Genomic DNA, 18951 nt, shown 5'->3' with positions numbered 1-18951 from the left:
TTATTCCATTATAATCTTTACAAACATTTAATGCATGTTGGAGACCTGGTCCTATCGTTTTAACTACAGTCTAGCGTCTCCCTGGGATCCTTTACTGGGGCTAGGGTGCGGTGCGGTATATCCTGAGCAACCATGAGGATCTAGGATCAGTCCCCAGCATTAAAACAAAAGAAACAGAGGAGAACTGCTCGTTTCTCAGTTCACTTTTTCATGGACAGACTTTGGTCTTGACTGTCTCAGGCCATACAGGAAAAAGTCTTTACATGTACCTCCAGGTGTGCTCTGTGGAATAATATAAAGGTATGTTTCCCTGTAGATGAAGAGTCCTGCCACTGCCCAGCACTGTTCAATTCTGCTTATGTCTCAAATGCTCTACTTCCAGGAGGTACTAGGCGTCCTTTGCGATGGGAATACGGTGGCTGGCCTGGGCCATGGAGGCGTTGCTGTGCTCCCAGATGCAGTGGCAGAAGAGTGTGGGGTGCTGATCTGTCTTGCTCACAGAGTAGTGAGCTCTTTGTAGCCTCCTGAAGCCGCCCTGGAGGCAGGGAAGTGTCCCAGCCCCTCCTACAGGCCACTCTTTTAGCACCATGGACCCCATTTCTACAATACAAACCCTTTCAGAGCTCTGAGTTCCAACTTGTGCCTAGGCTGGCACTCTCCACTGGAAAGGCTGCACCTGGCACCTTTGCTGCTATTTCCTGGGACAGTCAGGCTCCTTGTCCTCTAGGAGCATCCATGAGGACAACCAGCAGGATTTAGCAAGGCTCCCGAGAGAAGACATGTGCCTTGTTTCAAGCCATAGGCAAGGTGGGAAGAGAACACAGACAGTGCTTGGGAGTTCTGGCTCTTGGTCAGGGTCTTTCAGCCCTGTCACACCATGCCAGGCCTGAGACCCTGAGAAAACTGTCTCAGAGCAGGCTGAGAACCCGGGCCAAACAAAGTCAAGTGTCTTGACTTATGTTCATGGAGCTTTAATGTGTTTGTGACCATGGGTTCTGAGAAGTCACACCTAACACCCTGTAAACCACAACAGAGGTCCCATGCCCCCGATGTTCAGTGTGAAAACTTCCTGCCACCCAGCTGTTCACCGAGACTGTATCGTGAACACAGCCCAGAAGGGTGTGTTTATTGTGATTTTTCTGGGCGGAACAGCAAAGACCTTTCTGACAAAAATTCAACGAGCAGGGGTGAGATGGGAGACTGCAGGGCTGAGTCACTCATGGGGCCTTGGTTTCCCCGTTCAAACAGTGAATCTGCTGGACAGGGTTTTCTGGCATCAGAATGTCTGCTCAGCTGGAAAGACTGCAACTCTACAGTTATAAATGCCTAATCCTGAAGGCTCCCAGCTCTCGGCTTCTAACATTCCACTGCGGAGCTTTAGAAGTCTGCAACTGCCTGTATCTAGCCTGCGCTGGTGCAGCATACTGGGGCCCAGGCCGTGGAAAGCAGAATTCATTAAGTCAACGTGATGCCCAGGGGCGGCAAGTTCCCTGGAGAGGGCAAGCCCCGTGCATGATGGAGGGGGTGGGGGTGGGGGCTGGGTGGGCCTGGATCAGCAGCCACTCAGTGGGCAGAGCTGGGAGAGGGACCCAGGTCTCCTGACTCCTGCTCTATCTTTAGATCTCCATAGCAACCGTCACCAGGGCACCGAGCTGAAGGCACAGGCTATGTGGCTGCCTGCAGGAGGGAGGGGCATTTGCCTCTATCCCTCTTCTTTTGTGGGGAAAGGACTCTGGGCTGGCTTGCTGAGCCAGGAAAGACAGACTGAGCACGCAGCTGACCACAGCAGGACAGACTTGGCCCTGATACTGAGACGATCCAGTGCCTTGTTTTGAGAACACGGTCAGGTCATTAACCAAGGCCTGGAGCAAGTCAGGGTCAACCCACGGAAGGTACTGAAGTTAAGGTCCTCCGAGCGCTCTGAGCTTTCCCCAAAGTCATCCTCTTAGCACCGAATCTGAGCCCTCTGGAAGGATGAGAGAGGCTCCTCACCCCTTATCCCATCCAATGCCCACCACCCTGAGCTCGGCAGGACTCCATTTGTTTGGGTTCCTTGGAGCAGTCTTCCCTAGCTTCCAGGCTGCTGCTGGCCTCCCTCCACACACCAGGATGCTAGGAGGGAAGGACAAACCTTGTGAAGCAGACAGGAAAGGAAATTCCAAGGGTGACGACATTGTCCAAGGTCTCTGGGCAAGTCAGCAGCAGGGTTTGGCCTGGATTCCATGTCATCTGATTCTAATCTGGGCTCCTTTCTGTGCCCCTGTACAAGGTGTGTGGCTAGGGCTAGAAGAGGAAGTAGGAGTCCTCAGTCAGGCCAGCAGACAGCAAACACCTAGCCATGTCCTCAGTAAATGCAGATGGACCACAGACTAAAGTAAACGGCTTTCTCCGGCAGCAGGCTACTAGCTCATTGACCAGCTCCTGGCCCAGGCGGCCAAAGTGGGTCTTCTCACTGAAGCTCCAGGGAAGCTGCTCTGGGGAGACCTCCTGGGAAGACAAGAAAGAGCAATCATGACTCCTGGGGTTCTCTGCTCTCTTCCACCATTGTGGGCAATGGTAGAGAACCTTCCACCAAAAGCTCCTAGTTCAGGGTTAGGGAGCCAGGATCCAGAAGGCCCTAGAGAGGGAGTCCTGACAACTGCCATGCTGAGTTACTAGACTCTGAGCTATGAGATAAAGGCCCGGGCTATGGAGAGCCATGGTCCTGCCAACCAGAATAAGAACACAGCCCCGTGGAAGCCTGAGGAGCAAGACCTCCTGGTGTCCCGTGTGCTTTCAGGCCTTGAAGCCTCAACCCTAAGGAGTCTGGACCACTTCTAGGTCCTCTAGTGCTGTCAAGGGGCACTCTCTGATGACCTGGATCTTCCTACACTCCCCCCAAACTCTCTCCCTACCTGGTAGAACCTTGACGGCTGAGCCAGCAGGCAGGCCTTACCGACCTCATCTCTCCTCCCCACTTTCTGGTTCTCCCAACCACTCTGTTCCACTGGCCCTACCCGAATTGTGCACCCCAAGGTGCACTGAGTCTGGTTACTCCTCAGTCATGGTAGATCCCCTTAAACAATGGTGGATAGGTAGATGCTGTGATGGGAGCAGCAGGGCCGTGGCAGCAGAAACACTAGCACCACCTGAGGCTCTGAGCCTGCAGGAAGAACTTCCATCTTAGCAGACCCAGGAAGGTTAGGCACTGGGGAAGGACGGGGAGCCAGCACACCTGGCAGCCGACAGCAGGCACAAAGGGCAGCTGTCAGAAAAGCACAGGGCCATTGTACCTGCAAGCTCGACAGTGGCACCAGGACATGGCTTTAGGGAGAGCAGGCCAAGAGATGGAGATGTCAAGATCACTTGGGTTGGGAAGTCCTCAGAATAGTGGGGGCCAGTGAAGGGCTAGGAGTAAGGCATTGCAGAATGAAGGACAAGCTGGTAGGAAGTGGCAGGAGTCGGGGGACCTGAAGATGCTGTTGCCAGACTCAGGCAGGGAGAGAGGCAACCTGAGTCAAGTGCGTGTGGGTGAGCAGAGCTACCACAGTCACCCCTTATCCCTGTTATCCAGCCGGCCCGCTCCCCTGCCCAACCTTCAGCATCAGCAAAGCCTGGCAGAGCCAAAAGTGAACTTTTAACATAACTCCCAGTCCAGGCTCAAATGCTACCGCGTTCCTGCAACATTCCTGGCCTCACTTGCCCTCCCTGCAGGCCGGCAGTGACAAACACCCTATCAGCATGTATGTGTGCTATACTGATGGACACAGAACGGCCTCTGTGCAGGACCGACAGCTGGTACCCAACTCTCTGCTGCGGTTACCTTGTAACTTTGAGTTCTACATCTGTAAAGGAGACAGGATGGCAGTGCAAGCCTCAGGAGACTGAAGTGGGGACTGAAGTGCTCTGAAGGGTACGCAGCTTTTGTCAGCTCACTAAAACTGGAGTCATCTGAGAAGGACCCTCAGGTGAGTAAATGCCTAAGGTCAGACTGGCCTATAGGTAAGCCTGTGGAGCACATCCTCTCATTCTGTTTTTCAAGACAGGTTTCTCTGTGTTATCTTTGGAGCCTGTCCTGCAATTAACTCTGTAGACCAGGCTGGCCTCAAACTCACAGACAAAGCCTGCCTCTGACTCCAGAGTGCTGGGATCAAGGGCGTGTACCACCAACACCAGGCTTTTTTTTTTTTTTTTTTTTTTTTTTAATAATGAGACAGGGGATCTGTGTATAGCCTTGGCTGGCCTAGAACTCACTATATAGACTAGGCTGACTTCAAACTCATAGAGATCTGCCTGCTTCAGGCTCTCAAGGGCTAGAATTAAAGGTGTGTGCAATCACACCAGCTCTTTTTCTTAATTGACTGATGTGGAAGGAGCCAGCTCACTGTGGGTGGTGCCATCTCTGAGCGGAGCCTTGGGGTATATAAGAAAGCAAACTGAACAAGCCAGGAAGCAGCAATCCTTCATGGTCTCTGCTTCAGTTCCTGTGTTTGGGTTCATGTTTGTGCCATGACTTCCATCCCAGATGGACCTACAGCTGAAGGCTGCAACGAACCTTCCTTTTCCATGTTGCTTCTGGTCATGGTATTCATCGGTAACAGAAGACAACTAAGGCAGACAGCCATGCCTACCTGTCTCTGCAGACAGGTAAGCGCCTCAAGGACAGGAAGTGTTTCACCTTGACATCTCTCATTTGGTTGAGGACAGAGGGAAACGGGGCTAGCCAGCAGCCAGGTGAGTTTGCCAGGTGCCTGTGATCGGCTCCCCTTTCTGGCCCACGCTTTTGTGGGGCTGCTGTGATATTGGCCTGTGGCCTTCCCTCATGCCCTCGGCCGCACACCAGCCTCCTGTTTCATGCCCTGTGTCAGACACTTCCTGATGCTGTTAATGTTCACCAAACAGACCCTCCCATGTGCATGTCTGAGAGCTTTCCACCATGGCTCTACAAAGCTCTTCAGGGGAGAGCAATCCAGTTTCTTGGACCTTGCCAGAACATCGAGGATCATATAAACTGCCAGGGATTTTCCAGAAATATCTCAAAAAGGAAAGTGAGGAGGGAGTATCTGCAATACAGGACTATATGGCTGACACTCAAACAAAAGGAGATGGGGGGCAGGGGCAGGCAACACGGAACCCCAACCTAAGGAGTACAGGAAGAAGTAAAACCAGACCCTCTAGAAAGCAGATGGGCAATGGTGATGGAAGGCCTGGCTTGAGACAAATCGCTATGGCAGGAGCTGGGAGGATGAGGACACAGGAAATAGAACATAGGTGGCTTTCAGCTGGAAAACCGACAGTTCGCTGACAGTACTCTGGGCCTGGCCTCGTGCTGAACATCCCAGGTGTGAACCCACATTCTTAGCCTTGAATCCACATTCAGGTCCCAGGGCCACACAAGCGATTCCAGGAGGTGGGTGGCACACAGCTGAGGACAACAGCTACAAACTGAAGCTCAGGAGTGGGAAGCATGGGGCCCGTCCTGGCTCCTGCATCTGAAGCATGTACCTTGGCCCGGCACTTTCTTAAACACGCTTCCTCCTCTGTATGATGGACTTGGCAATGCCTACCTTCCACACAGAGCACCTGGGACTGGGAATGTAGCACAGGACATAGTCAATCCTGAGCTACAGCCAATCCTGAGCAAATGCAGCTTCTTAGTGGAGGGAGCCCTCACCCTGGGCTCACCTGACTGAGGACAAAGAAGGTTCGCACGTTCCAGAACCTGGCCTGTTCCTGGAGGAAGGTCTTCAGGTAGATGCTTTCGAAGGTCTTGAAGCAGCCAACCAAGGTGACAAAGGTCTCGTCATCTGCATTGTCAGTGATGCTATGCAGGATAGGCACCATAGGGGCCAGGCCTGTGCCGGCTGCCAGCATGAGGAGTTCACCATACTAGAGAGAATGGACAGTACAGTAGATGATGGGGTCTCACACACTGCCCTTCTGTGGGTCTCCTCATGGCTAAGCTGGGCAGCAATGCCTTTCTCAAGTGCCCCAGTCATCTCCGCCATGCTTCACCTGGGTGCAGGAAGCCACCTGGTTTGTGAGCAGCAGGCAAGGCCTGCAAAACACAGGTTATGGGATTCTGCGGCCCCTACACTGTAGCCCAACCTGAAAGGGGCTTGGCTGCCTTTTAGCATTTCTCTGGTTACATATTTGTGCTGACAAGGACATCTCCTCCTGAAGCCACTTCCTTTGTTTCCAAAGCCCTTCCCCTCCTGACTCTATCCCAGCCTGCTCTTCTGGACTGCATCCTCTGACCCTGGGGAGCTCTACAAAGGTCGTAGGACCCTAGTCTAGAACCCCGAGCCTCTCTTCTCTGAACTAAATGAAGTGATGTATACATGTGCCTAGCATGGCACTATAAGCTAAGTTCCTGCCCAAGAGACCTAGTACCGTCTACCCTCCTCAGTGAGCCCATGTCCTGTTTCTAGGTTTCTTAAAATAAATAAATAAATAAATAAAAGGACAGACCTTTTCAAAGTCAGTTTCTTTCTTATTTGTTTTTTCGAGTTAAGTTTTTCTCTGTGTAGCCCTGGCTGTCTTGGGACTCACTTAGTAGACTAAGCTGGCCTCAAACTCAACTCACCTGCCTCTGCCTCTGCCTCTGCTGGGATTAAAGGCATGCGGCACCATCGACCAGTTCTCAAAGTCAGTTTCTTAAAGGTTAATGCCTGACCCACACTGAAAAATATTCACCTTTTTCATTCTAGAGGTTAGACCTGAGTGTATAAATCTCAGCCATGTGACCCTGACAAGCCTCAATTTCTTCAGTGGTGGGAAACAATAATGAGAGCATTTTCCTAAAATAGCTCCTGTCTCAGAACCGCCATGAGGACTGGATGAGGTATGAAGTTGAGGGTTAATCATTTCAGTTCTCCCCCTTCTTAAGCCTGAGCTCCTGGGCTGGATCACCTGGTCCTGCAACCGTGGTCCCCACAGTTCCAGGTCTTTGACCCGCCTCACCCCTCCTTTTCTCTCATCCTTGCTCAGGTAGTGTTCTAGGAAGCCTTCCCCGAGCAGGGCTGGGGTGGGGGCTCTTCCTTTCCTGTCCCCCTAGTGCCTTGTGTCTTCCTAGTGCAACACTGGTAAATGCTACCTGTCTCCTCCTGAACAGATGCTAGTGTCTGCCTGTGGCAGGAAGGCACAGACATTTGTATGGTTGATTTAACAAGACATCTACAGAGCAGGACTGGCAAGGGGCTGTGTACCTGAGCATTCTCAGGGAGCAAAGCAGGCCCTGGCAAAGCACTGGTGGCCAATCTGAACAAGGGACACTTCCCTGCCCCTTTGCTGCAGACCTGGGTGAAAAAAAAGGCTCTGATGTCCCCAAGATGCAGGTCACAGGCACTGGAAGGCTCCCTCAAGGGGAAGGAGGTCTGAGGGCCATTTGCTAAGAAAAGAAACAACACCCACACCCTGCTCTCAAGGATCTGGGGACACACAGAATGCAGGGCCAACCATGGGTAATACCAGAACACTGCTTTAGAGTGATAACACATACACTTTCAAGTGTAAGATGGGAGGGGCAAATCACCCGTGAGCTGTTGTGAGGGCTGAGTGAGCTACCACACACAGCATGTGCTACAGCCAGAGCCTGCACAGAGGATGAGGTACAGATGGATTTGGCAGTGTGCATGGGGATATGTGTTTCCTGTGATTCTGGAGGTGGAGCACAGGCCCTACAAGAGCTAGGCAAGCAGTCTACACCGAGATACACCCAATCCTGACAGGGCTAGTATCATGATGCTCATACACATGTGTGCATGTACGTGTTTGTATGTATGCCATGTGTGGGTGTGAGGGAGAGGGTTTGGAAGTGAGGACGTGAGGTGGTGTCTGGGGAATGGCTTGCAGGTGCATTCTTCTCTGTCTGCCTCTGATTTTTTTTTTTTTTTTTTTTTTTTGGTTAGAGAACATGTTTTGCATTTATAATAAGGGCAAAATACAATACAAGCTATTTTTAAATTAAACAAAAAAGAATGGCAAGGCAAGCATGATTCATTATTTTCCACTTGTTTTGTTTGGTTTTGCTTTGTTTTCCTAATTATAAAGGTAATAGGTGTTCATTCCAGATAATTTGGAAAGTATAATGAAGAAAATGAAAATTGCCCATAATTCCCCCACCAAAACCTGCTAACATTTCATACATTTTCCATATACATTTTTTTCTGTACATTTTAAGTTAGTTTCCCTATTGGGTGTATATTGTTTTGTGCCTAGTACTTGTTACTTGCTCTTATAAGCATAAGCATAGCGCATCATTAAAAACATAACTTCAATCTCTAGGAGAATGTTCTATCAAGTACCTGTTCCCTTTGTTGGATACTCAGTTGCCTCTAGTCTTTTGTTATTATAAATAAAAGTGTCACTAATACATGAACAAGAAGCAGAGTTTGATTTCTCTGTCTCTTTCTCTCTCTCTCTCTGGTATAGACTTCCAGAAATGGAATTAGTGGGTCAAAGGGTTCTCAAGACTCCTGATACATATTATTGGACTTCTTCCAGGCATGAGATAGCTGAAGAGAAATTACCAGTTCTTTCTGGGAAAGCTGGACAAAGATCCAAGGATGCTGTGGCGATGAGGGCAAGGGACTTCCAGTCTCAGTACTCAGCTCTCAGCAGTGGGTGTGGGCTGCTTCAGAGAAGGGGCAACTGGAACAGTATATGAGAGTCAGAGGGCATTGGGGTCCTGAACCCAGTACTCAGGCTGATTTTCTGAAGCACAGGCAGCTACCAACAGTTTGGGAGTAAAGTGGACAGTTTTGTTTATTAGGGCCTATCTATCCCCTCCCTTGTCTAAACCCAAAATTACATGGGTGCTGGGTTTTAGCATTGGAAGAACAGTGTAGTGCACTTCCATAGCCTAGAACAGGGAACTCATGGCCAGGAGACCCACCTGGCGAAGCTCCTCAGGACTGAAGGACTGACTGACCTTGTTTGGTTCATACAAGAAGCTTCCAAAAGGTCCTCTCCAGGAAGCTGTGTCTCCTGTTCTCCAGGACTCCACGTACCGGGACATCAGCCCAGTCTGATAGCACTTGGTGCAAACACAGGGAACAGTCAGTGGGAAGCATGTACTGCTGTGCAAACCTCCCTATCCAACATTTGGAATTCCTTCTGCATGATCAGCATCTCCTGAGGGACTCTCAGCTTGTCTTCCTCTGCACCCTACATGTTTGAGCTATCATCCACACTGGCATCTACCTACACAAGATGGATGGTAGGGCTGAGATGAGACTCCAATGGACCTACCCACTTCAAGGTCTCACACCCAAATGCCAGAGGAGAGCATGAAGGAAATGCAGCCCAATAAAGAACTGGGTAGTGAATAAAGGCAACTAACACTCAGTGTCAAAAAGGTAACAGTCTTCCAAGGGTTGTTCCTTCTAATGGGGAAGCTATTTTGCAGGTGCTAGTCGGGGGCAAATATTGCCAGATTTTAAGAGTCTTCTAAGAGATGCAAAAGATTCTTAATTTTATTGAAAACCCTCCTAATTCTGAAATCTCAGCAATAAACTCATAATTCTGCAATCTCAGGCAGGTTAAGCCAAGTATATTTGTACACTGTTTCCAGCTCATTCTTCACCACTTCCTGGTGGGATGACTACTAAGTGAGTGAGCCATCTACAGGGCCTATCTGCTCTGTTCTGAGCACCATGCTGGGGTAGCAGGGCACATAGTAAGACCTGAAACACCATGAAGACATCCAGTGCCTGAACCATGAACAGTCAGTAATAAATATCCTAGTCAATCCATTTACCCAGTCAGGCTTCCTCTGAAGGAACAATGTGTATACACATCTCAGACATAAACAAGGTAGATACTGCCTTGCACTCCATAAAGAGGAGCCTGAGCCCATGGAGCAGGAAGGTTGGCTTTCTTGGAGGCGGAGACACATGCACTTGGTCAAACTGAATTCCCAGAAGGTGGGAAGACATGCAAAGAGAATCTGGGAACTTGCAGCAGCATGGTCAGTAGCACAAAGAGTCGAGGTCTCTTGGGAAGATCAGACAGCCATGGAGGAGCAGACTCAGGGAAACAGTGAGAGACAAAACTGGAAGGGTGGTTGGGATGTGTCCAGGATTGAAGGAGAGACTAGGTTTTGGTAGTCAGAACTGCCTTTGGGCGTCCTCAGCCATCTCTGTTACTAGCTGTGGGTGACACCAGCTGCACAAGGCACAGGAAATCCCCACTCACCTGGGAGAGCCCTGGGAAGGGGGGGGGGTTACCGGAAGCTGTGTGGGAAGACATTTTGGTTTCTGGGCCCAATTTGGGAAAAGTAAAAACCCCAGCTATGGGGGCTGCAGAGATGGCTCAGCAGTTAAGAGCACCGGCTGCTCTTCCAGAGGATTTGGGTTGGATTTCTAGCACCCACATGGTGGCTCACAAGTGTCTGTAACTCCAGTTCCAGGGAACCAGATACTCTGAGAAATACATACAGACAAAACATCCAAACACATAAAACAAAGAAACAAAGAGGACCCCAGTTACGGCCTCAGATGCCCCATGACACAACACCACCAAAGGAACAGCGCCACATCCAGCCTGGCCTGGAGTAAACCTTCAACAGAACTAACCCAGCTTTTGTCTTACCACCCAAGAGGCTTTTCAGTTTCAGTTTCTTTGTTGCTAAAAGTAGGGATAATATGGTCTTCTTGAGGTCATGAGTTGAAATGAGAAAATGTGAAAGGAGTTAGTTACAAGCAGTGTAATCAGTGCCCAGCAGGTGTCTGAAAAAAAAAAAAAAAAAAAAAAAAAAAAAAAAGCCCTCCTTCATTTCCTCCTGGGAAAGTCAACCCACAAATTCCCACTGCCTTCCCAATTTGCAAAGACATTTCCAGCTCTTCCCAGCCAGCGGCTTAGGGATAATGAGAAACCTCTCGGAAGGAGGAAATCAGCCTTGCAGCTGGGAGGGATCCAGCTGCTCTGGAGAACTGTCTCCAGGCTTATCCTCTCAGCAGAAGCACCCTAGACAAGCAGCACAGGGAAGCAGGCCATTTGGAGAGGATTTGTGGAATCTCCCAGACAAACAGTAGTGTGCAGAAGGGAGCTCGTCCAGGCTTATGCGGGAAGGAACAAACATTCGGGCTACGCAGGCAGGCAGGGAAGTGGGAGCCCGGGGCAGCCCTGGGCCTCAGAGTCAGGGGCTTGCTCACCCACGACACTCCTTCCTCCACCTTGGTCCTCCTGGGCCTCAGCCTGCTGACCAATGAGCTAGGATAACGACACAGCCTTGCAAGGAGGCTTGGATACGGAAGCTGTCCTTCCTAGGATTCCACGAGGGAAATGTTCTCACTTGCAGGCATGTCAACCCGTGGCCTGTGGCCACAAGCAGATAAGGAGAGCTGTCAAAGTGGCCTGGCACAAAATCGAAAACTTATTTTTGTTTTGGGGTTTGTTTGTTTGTCGATCCAATTGTTCTGGAGCATGGACTTTGTAGGTGACAGCATGGTGTTACAAGGTTGGCCATACCAAGCAGAGCTATAGCAGGTTTGAGCGCACAGAGCAGCACTTGCTGGAAGCCAAATGTCAGAGGGTCAGTGGGTCCATGAAAAGCAATCTACTTAGTTTCTTCATTCTCCGCCTCCATGGCTGTAATTTATTGCTAAGATCTTGGGTCTACAGGGCATTTTGTATCCAACCCATTTCACTCATCTCTGACAATTCTTCTACCGGCCCAGCTGCCCCACAGGCATCCTCTTCTACCACTTGAGCTGAATACAGTCCCCAGAAGACCTCTGTTTCCTGTCACTCTTCCCTGTGTCTGGTCAATCCACACTCCTCCTTTGCGGCCCATCTCCCAGAGAGAGGATGTTGGGTTAGTTCTGTCTGAAGAGTCTTGGTGCCCAGTTTTCTATTCTGGCATCCTGTCCCTTCTAAGCTTGGATGAACACTTTCCCCAATTCATTTACCTTCTACTGTGCTGCTCCCAGCTCTCAGACCTCTTTTCCTTTATTCCTCTTGTTTCTCAGCCTTTAAACACATAGTGTCTACCAGGAAGCCGGGCCTGAGTTCCTTGTATGCCAGTTGCCCTGAGTTGGGCCGGTCCTCCTCTGTCACTACTAGCATCAAGCTGCATTGAGTTGATCTGATCACTCTGTCCTGGGCTTGGTCCGTCCAGGCCAGGCTGGACCCGGGTGCCAGCACACAGAGGTGCAGGAACTTGCTCCCACTTCTTCTCAGCTCAGCACCTCTTTCCATTGGTTGATAAAAGGTGGTAATGCAAAGCTTTCCTAAGATTTCCCAATTACATGCTCTCTGTAATGGCCAGCAGTACCCTTCTTAGAAAAAGAGAGGGAAGAGCCCCTCCCCCCACCTCCATCCCCCCCACTCCCACCTCACCCCCGCAAACTATTTCTCCTTCAAGTCAGCCTATTCTCATGCCACCTAACAGATTGGAAACCCTCTACCCCAATCAAGCTAGAGAGGGAGGTCCAAGTCCACAGCACCTTACTTCAACAAGAATCAACTCACCTTGATTAAAACTTCAAAGTACCCTTCCGCAGTGACAGGGCTGATGGGAGTATAGGCTCTCTGAATTTCTAAGCCATCTGCTACACCTCTGGGAAGGAGAAGCACACAGACAGTAGGTAGTTACTCATTTAACAGACTCTTACCATGCACCTCCTCTGCCAGGCTAATGGACATAAAGGTGGGTTCCAGTCATCTCCAGAGGTCCTTACCAAGGGACAGGTAAGGAACAGCAGAAGGAAGGGCACTGAGCTCACCACTACTCATGCTACTTGTGAGACCTGTGCAGGTCACTTAATCCCTCAGCGGCATCTCCTGCAAAGTAGGGGTAGCCATTTAGGTTCTGGTTGTGTGACTTTACTGGAATCAGACAGAATAGTATGTCAAAAAGTGCACTGATAACAGAAAAAAAAAAAAAAAGAGTAGTACACTGATGGTATGGCTATGGTATGACCTTCTTCTGATTTCCATGGACACTGCACACATGATACACATACATACACTCAAGTTACATGTATACACATAAAATAAAAACAAGTCTTTTTTAAACATCCAGAGCCAGGTGTGGGGGTGCATGCCTTTAATCTCAGCACTCAGGAGGCAGAGGCAGGTGGATCTCTGTGAATTCAGGGCCAGCCTGATGGTCTACAGAGCAAGATCCAGGACAGCCAGGGATACACAAAGAAACCATGTCTTGTAAAACAAAAGCAAAGGCAAACAGAACAACAACAAAAACCAAACCCAAATGCAGACTGCAATGCTAAGAGAAGGAAAGCTACTTGAATAGCTGGCATTTGACTGCAGCTTCAACTCCAAGTTTGGACCTACTCCTCAAAGTATCTCAGGTAGTTAGTTGAGTGTGGTGGTGCACCCTATAGTCCCAGCACTTGGGAGGCTGAGGCAGAAAAAAAAAGCACCAGTTTGAGGCTGGCCTGGAGTACATAATGACCTTGAAAAACCAAACAAAAACAAAAAGCAAAAGCAAAACCCAAACAATAACAGAAATTCTGACAACTTACTTCCTAGGAGTACCCAAACACTCTAGACTTACTGTGTGCAAAAAGTTCTGCTCTTGTGTCTACAAAGACTGAAAGGCCCTGTCCAAGTGTATCACATGCAAGGGCTAGACAGAATGTCAGATGTGTTTTGAAATATATGCAGAAGAACAGAACATGGCTCAGATATGAAGTGCAGGACACCGCCTACTGCAGCAGGTAAAGCCTGATGTGTCTCAGAGGGAGAGAGCACTATCATGTGTGAACTCAGAAGTCTGCTGGAGTCAGGTACACAAGCATGAGCAGGCCCCTGACAGGTGGGGCCAGGAAGAGAAGCAACTCCAGGGCTGGACAAACTCAGGCAACTCAGGAACCGGTAGTTGGATTTTGAGGCTAAGACACAGGCATATGTGGAGTAGGGAAGGGAGGACCTGGCAGGAAAGGACGTTGGGTAGCCATGGATTAGAATGTCATTATGGGAGCAATGAGGAGTGCCAGAATGTGTCTTAATGAGTGACATGGTCAGATATATTCGGAGTGTTACTGGCAGTAGGGAGGATGGAGAGGAGTCAGCCTACAAGAGAAGCTGGGGATCCTGGCCACTCCAATTCATGAACTATCTATCTATCTATCTATCTATCTATCTATCTATCTATCTATATATATATCTCCTACCTTGTGGCTTCTCCTGCTAGCTGGAACACTGAACTTCAAGGATTGCCAGCCAGGCCACAGACCAGAGGAGCCAAGTGTGAGACAAATACCAAGGGCCAGTGTGAGATAAGTGGCCAGTCTCCAGTCTGAGTAGCAGTAAGCTCTCTTTCTAGTTCCCCTCCGTCTTGCCTTTTGGCCATGCCTTGTTTGTTTGTTCCTTAGTTTGCTTGTTGGCTCCTTCTCATCTTGCCAACCCCATAAGCTCCAGCACTCTTGGGGTTCAGATTTATGTCCTTTTTTCTTCCCACATAATGCATATGTTCCTGAATACTGTCTGGGTGTGTGATGACATCTTCCAGATCCATGTTTGCAGTACTCATCTCTCTGCCGAGCCTCACACCCAGGACTGACTGTCTGAAAGATGTGTCTCCCTCCCAAGGTGGGCATGGACTAGGCAGGGGACCCAGAGCAGTTCAGAAGTAAGCACAGAGGAGGACTCTCAGAAGCGAGGACACTAAAGTATTTCAGCAACCAAGCTGTCTGGGCTGCGATCTGGGTTCCATTACTTGGTAGTTGTATAATACTGGGAAACTTTTCTTGTTTGCTTACTTGCTTTTTCTTTTATTATTATTACTGTTTTGAGATAAGATATCATATAGCCCAGGATAAGCTCAGACTTGAGATATAGCTGAGGCTGACCTTAAACTCTTAATTCTCCTTTATAGTGTCTCTTCTTTATAGTGTCCTTTCTATCATCCCATACTAATACACTGGCTCCAAAGACAGTCTACTTGCTTTCAAATCCTCATCTAATACTTCCTGTGACCTGTGACCTTAAGTTCTTGAACCTCTCTGATTTCAGTGTCCTCTGGGGATGATAATGGTACCTACCAGCCAGAATTTTGTGAAGGTTAAATGAGTTCATGAATGTGAGTAGACAGAACTGTGCCTTGGCTAGTAAGAGTTGTGCCTTGGCTAGGAAGTGCAGTTAAAGTGCTGGTGTTATTATCTATCACAAAAACACATTACTGAGTTCCATGTCAAGGATCCTGATTCTATCCTGTGTCTATCCTGAAGATGGTAAACAAGGAAGGGCTTAGGAAAGGTCAAGCAAGCTGCCCCAGGCTGCTCAGGTGGTCAGTGGCAAGCAGAGAAGCAGACACCGGTCCTCCCACTTCCTGACTGTACCGTAGGATGAGGTGCTGCCCCGGATGCAGGCCGAGCTGACTGTTCCCCGGTAGTGTAAACCGGACATGATAGGTGTCCTTGGTAAGTTTCTCTATGGCGCTGATGCGAAAGGCCAGGAAGGTCTCTAGACTCAGCTTGGTGGAGCAGCTCTGCAACAGGAAAAGATGACTTCTAGAGGTCCAGCCTAAGGGACACACATCCTTTCCCCCATGAGAGCCATCTCTTGATGTGACAGAGAGTTGGCCCTACCTTGCTTCCCGTTTATCCACAGCACATGGAGTTCATCCTGCTCTTAAGCTTTCTGTAGCTCCCCACAACCCCAGGACCAAGCATAGACTCCTCAGCCTACACTCAAGGGAGCAGCAGACAACCACAAGCTTCATTTACCTGCCACAGAACAGACGGCAGACTTCCAATCCTCCTCCCAAGGCCTCCTGTCATTGTCCACCTCAAGATCTTCATTGTTCAAGTTATACCCTCTACACAAAACACTCACTCCAGTGTACCAAACACATGCTCATCCTGCAGACCGTTAAGTCCCAGATCTGCAGAGCTAAAAAACTGCTAGAGCCTTAGAGACCCAATCCAGCATCCTTGTGTCACAAATGGGGAAACTGAGGCCCAATGGCAGTAGCTTATAAAAGGTCTCGGGTCTTGGATTTCGGGAGAAAAACAGAGGTAGGTAGTCCTTTGAGGACAGATTAACTGGAAGAGTCATTGATACCAGACAGATAATATGGCAGGGTTCCAAAGAAAATTCAGGCCCTTGAGGCTAAGAGGGAGTTCCCTCTTACAGGTTTCAGAGAAAAAGGGGAGGTTCCTGTCATGTGTTGATGAATAGCCTGGAATACATGTTGTCTCTGACTTCTAAGAGATAGGAAAAGGGGGAACGGTTTGGCCTTTTAGTTAACCTGTGCCTATAATATGTAGTCCCCATTAGGGAACTTAGTAAACTTCCTTTGGGGAAATGAGAATTACAGAGTTACAGTATGGTGCCTGAAATCTGTGACAGATATCACAGAAGCCGTGAGGGCAGACAGAGAAAGGCTGCTACAGATGATCATGGCCTGGTAGTCTCTAATCCAAATCTAACTGCTTATCTTGCTCAAAGTCAGCAGGGAGGAGGGACTCCAATCCACATCTTCTGTGACTCAGCACACTGTCCTTACCATCCCAACCCTCCTTGTGCCCCTTGGAATCCCCACCCCTCCAGGGTTCATCTCTGTAGCCCTGGCTGTCCTGAACTTGCTATGCAGACCATGTGGATCTGGAACTCACAGAGATCCTCCTGCCTCTGCCTCCTAAGAACTGCGATTAAAGGCATGTGCCACTGCCTGGTTCTCTCTCATGTATAATGTTTGTACTTATCTTACCTGTATGAGGTTTGGGTATGGCACCAATCTTGGATCTTAGTAACCAGTGTCTCAGTGGTAACAGGCTTGGTGTCCCAGACACTCTCCACCTCACCCCTGCCCCCACCCCATCAGTCATAGTTGCTAAGAACCCTGTCAGAGCTGTCTGTGGCTAAAGAACACCAAGCTGAAGTCAGGACACTGAGATTGACCTAGCTGCTATTTCTGGGCTGGGTTTCCTATTATGTAACAAGAGGCCACTCATCTGGTAGCATTATGAGGTTATAGCGGTAAGAGAAAATAACATAGGTGGTGGTTGGGTTTTTTTGCTTGTTTGTTTTTTGTCTTCTTTGAGACAGGATCTCATATAGCTCAAACTGACCTGACTCACTAGACCACAGTTGGCTTTGAGTCCCTGACTCTCCTGCCTCTAGCTTCCAAGGGCTGGGATTAAAAGAGTGTGCCACTACACCTAGCTTTGTATATGTATTTCATCAAATGTAAATTGCTATGGAAATGTGATCTATTATTATTACCTCATCGCAATTTAAAAGTTAAAGCTATTACTTTGAAATCTGCCATTTTTGCAATATCACCTGATTTTCTGTTGTGAGTACAGCCACTATATACTGAACATGTAACTATTCATGAAATGTATGAAGTTCTTTTTGAGTTAAGAAAGGAAGAGGAAGTCAGTGAGTTCCAGAGAAAACTGAGTAAGGGCTGTACCCCTTTACTACCTAGATATAATACCATATGTTAGTTTGCTCTGTCCTGCTTAACACAGATCCTCAATGGCTTATAGGACCTGGGCATATAACAGTGTGGTGGTTTGAAGGAAAATGGCCCCCAAAGAGAGTGGCACTATTAGGAGGTGTGGCCTTGTTGGAGGCAGTGTGTCCCTGTGGGGGCGGGCTTTGAGGTCTCTTGCTCAAGCTTCCCTCAGTGTGACTGTCAGTCAGCTTCCTGGAGCAGAGAGTGCTACCTTCTCAGCTCCTGCACCACATCTGGCTGCGCGCTGCCATGCTTCCCTTCGTGATCACAATGGACCAAACCTCTGAAACTGTAAGCAGGCCACCCCAAGTAAATGTTTTCTTTCTAAGAGTTGCTGTGGTCATGGTGTCTCTTCACAGCAATAGTAAACCCTAACGACGACAAACAGGTATTCAATGGATATTTGTTTAGTGAAATTATTAGGTTCTGTGCTAAACATTATAAATACCTGGGTCCACTTTACAGATGGGAAACTAAGGCTTCAAGCGGTTAAGGGGCTTAGATTAAATCCACATAGTTACGAATAGGTTGGTTTCAGGTCTGGACCTTGCTCCCTGGATCTATCTGCTTCCATTTTGACTATTTCTTTCTCTCCACTGTCTAGTCAAGGGAGGCTTCCCGCAGCAGGTGCACTGGGCAGACAGATATATTAAACTCTGCACTCCTCACCTGGGTCTCAGGAGACTGCTTCCCACTCAGCAGACTCCTGTCATTTCTGGCTCGGGCTGCTTCCCATCTTTCCAGGTCTCGGGAATAGAGGTCAAACACACAGGGTGAGCAGCCACTCCCACAGCACTGGGAGGGCAAGGGCTCCACGGGCTTCAGTTGCAGCCAACCTTCAGCATCATTGTCCTCCTGCTGGTCCATTGTCAGTGGCACTTGGGCAATATGGACAAAGGGACAACTGGAATAGCCCGGCTCTCCTTCCTTGTCAGCCTGGGAGAAGAAAAACATGGGTTATACTCTGTCCTCTATCCCTCACATTTTCCTCAAGGCCTGCCAGGCTACAAGGACAGCGATGGCTTAAGCAGGGACCTGCTGTCAGACAGGACATACTTACTACCTACAATTATTTTGTGTGTGTGTGTGTGTAATAAATCTTTTCTTAGCAGAGAAGGAGATTTGGTTTCAGAAAACCCTCTCTACTGTGCAAGAAGCTCAAGTGTGGTTCTGAGGCTAGGACACCAGTGACAACAAGGCTGGTAGTGTCTTACTCTCTCTATTCTCCTGCCCAAAAGCCCCCACTGACTGGTGAGTGGGCACTCCACGGTCTGGGAGCTAGGCACAGGTAAGGTGCTGGAATACATACAGGTGCACAGGACACAATACCTGCCCTTGCTCAAACCTGGCAAGGTGTTATATCCAATCAATCCTCCTTCACAGCAAGCAGTGTATCAACTACATGAGCGGATGAAGCCTCTTTATGCTAATTACTCTTTGGGTTTGGGGGAGGGGATTAAAATGAGACTATTTTGTTAACTGTCAACTGTCATATAGTGCGAGGCTTCGTCATACTGTCCTCTGCCTTATATTTGCTG

At 48.9% G+C, this 18951-nt stretch overlaps 1 protein-coding gene across 2 annotated transcripts; it reads right to left on the bottom strand.

Moving 5' to 3' along the window:
- Positions 1-1111: 1111 nt before the first annotated feature.
- On the bottom strand, positions 1112-18413 carry LOC127225109 (NADH-cytochrome b5 reductase-like). 2 transcript variants are annotated; one of them, XM_051188368.1, is made up of 6 exons: positions 18083-18413; positions 15288-15436; positions 12454-12541; positions 8876-9016; positions 5665-5868; positions 1112-2487 (listed from the first exon to the last, which is right to left on the bottom strand). In XM_051188368.1, exons 1-6 carry the CDS (start codon positions 18365-18367, stop codon positions 2284-2286), a joined length of 1071 nt encoding a protein of 356 aa, XP_051044325.1. In that variant the 5' UTR covers positions 18368-18413; the 3' UTR covers positions 1112-2283. The 2 variants fall into 2 exon arrangements, with proteins under 2 accessions (XP_051044325.1, XP_051044326.1); XM_051188369.1 differs by having other exon boundaries at positions 8912-9016; positions 18083-18404.
- Between the last annotated feature and the right edge of the window lie 538 nt (positions 18414-18951).

Source organism: Phodopus roborovskii, unplaced genomic scaffold, assembly GCF_943737965.1.
Source record: "Phodopus roborovskii unplaced genomic scaffold, PHOROB, whole genome shotgun sequence".
Lineage (NCBI taxonomy): Eukaryota > Metazoa > Chordata > Mammalia > Rodentia > Cricetidae > Phodopus > Phodopus roborovskii.
Note: the sequence above shows the minus strand (reverse complement) of the source record. Positions and strands in the feature narration are given on the sequence as shown.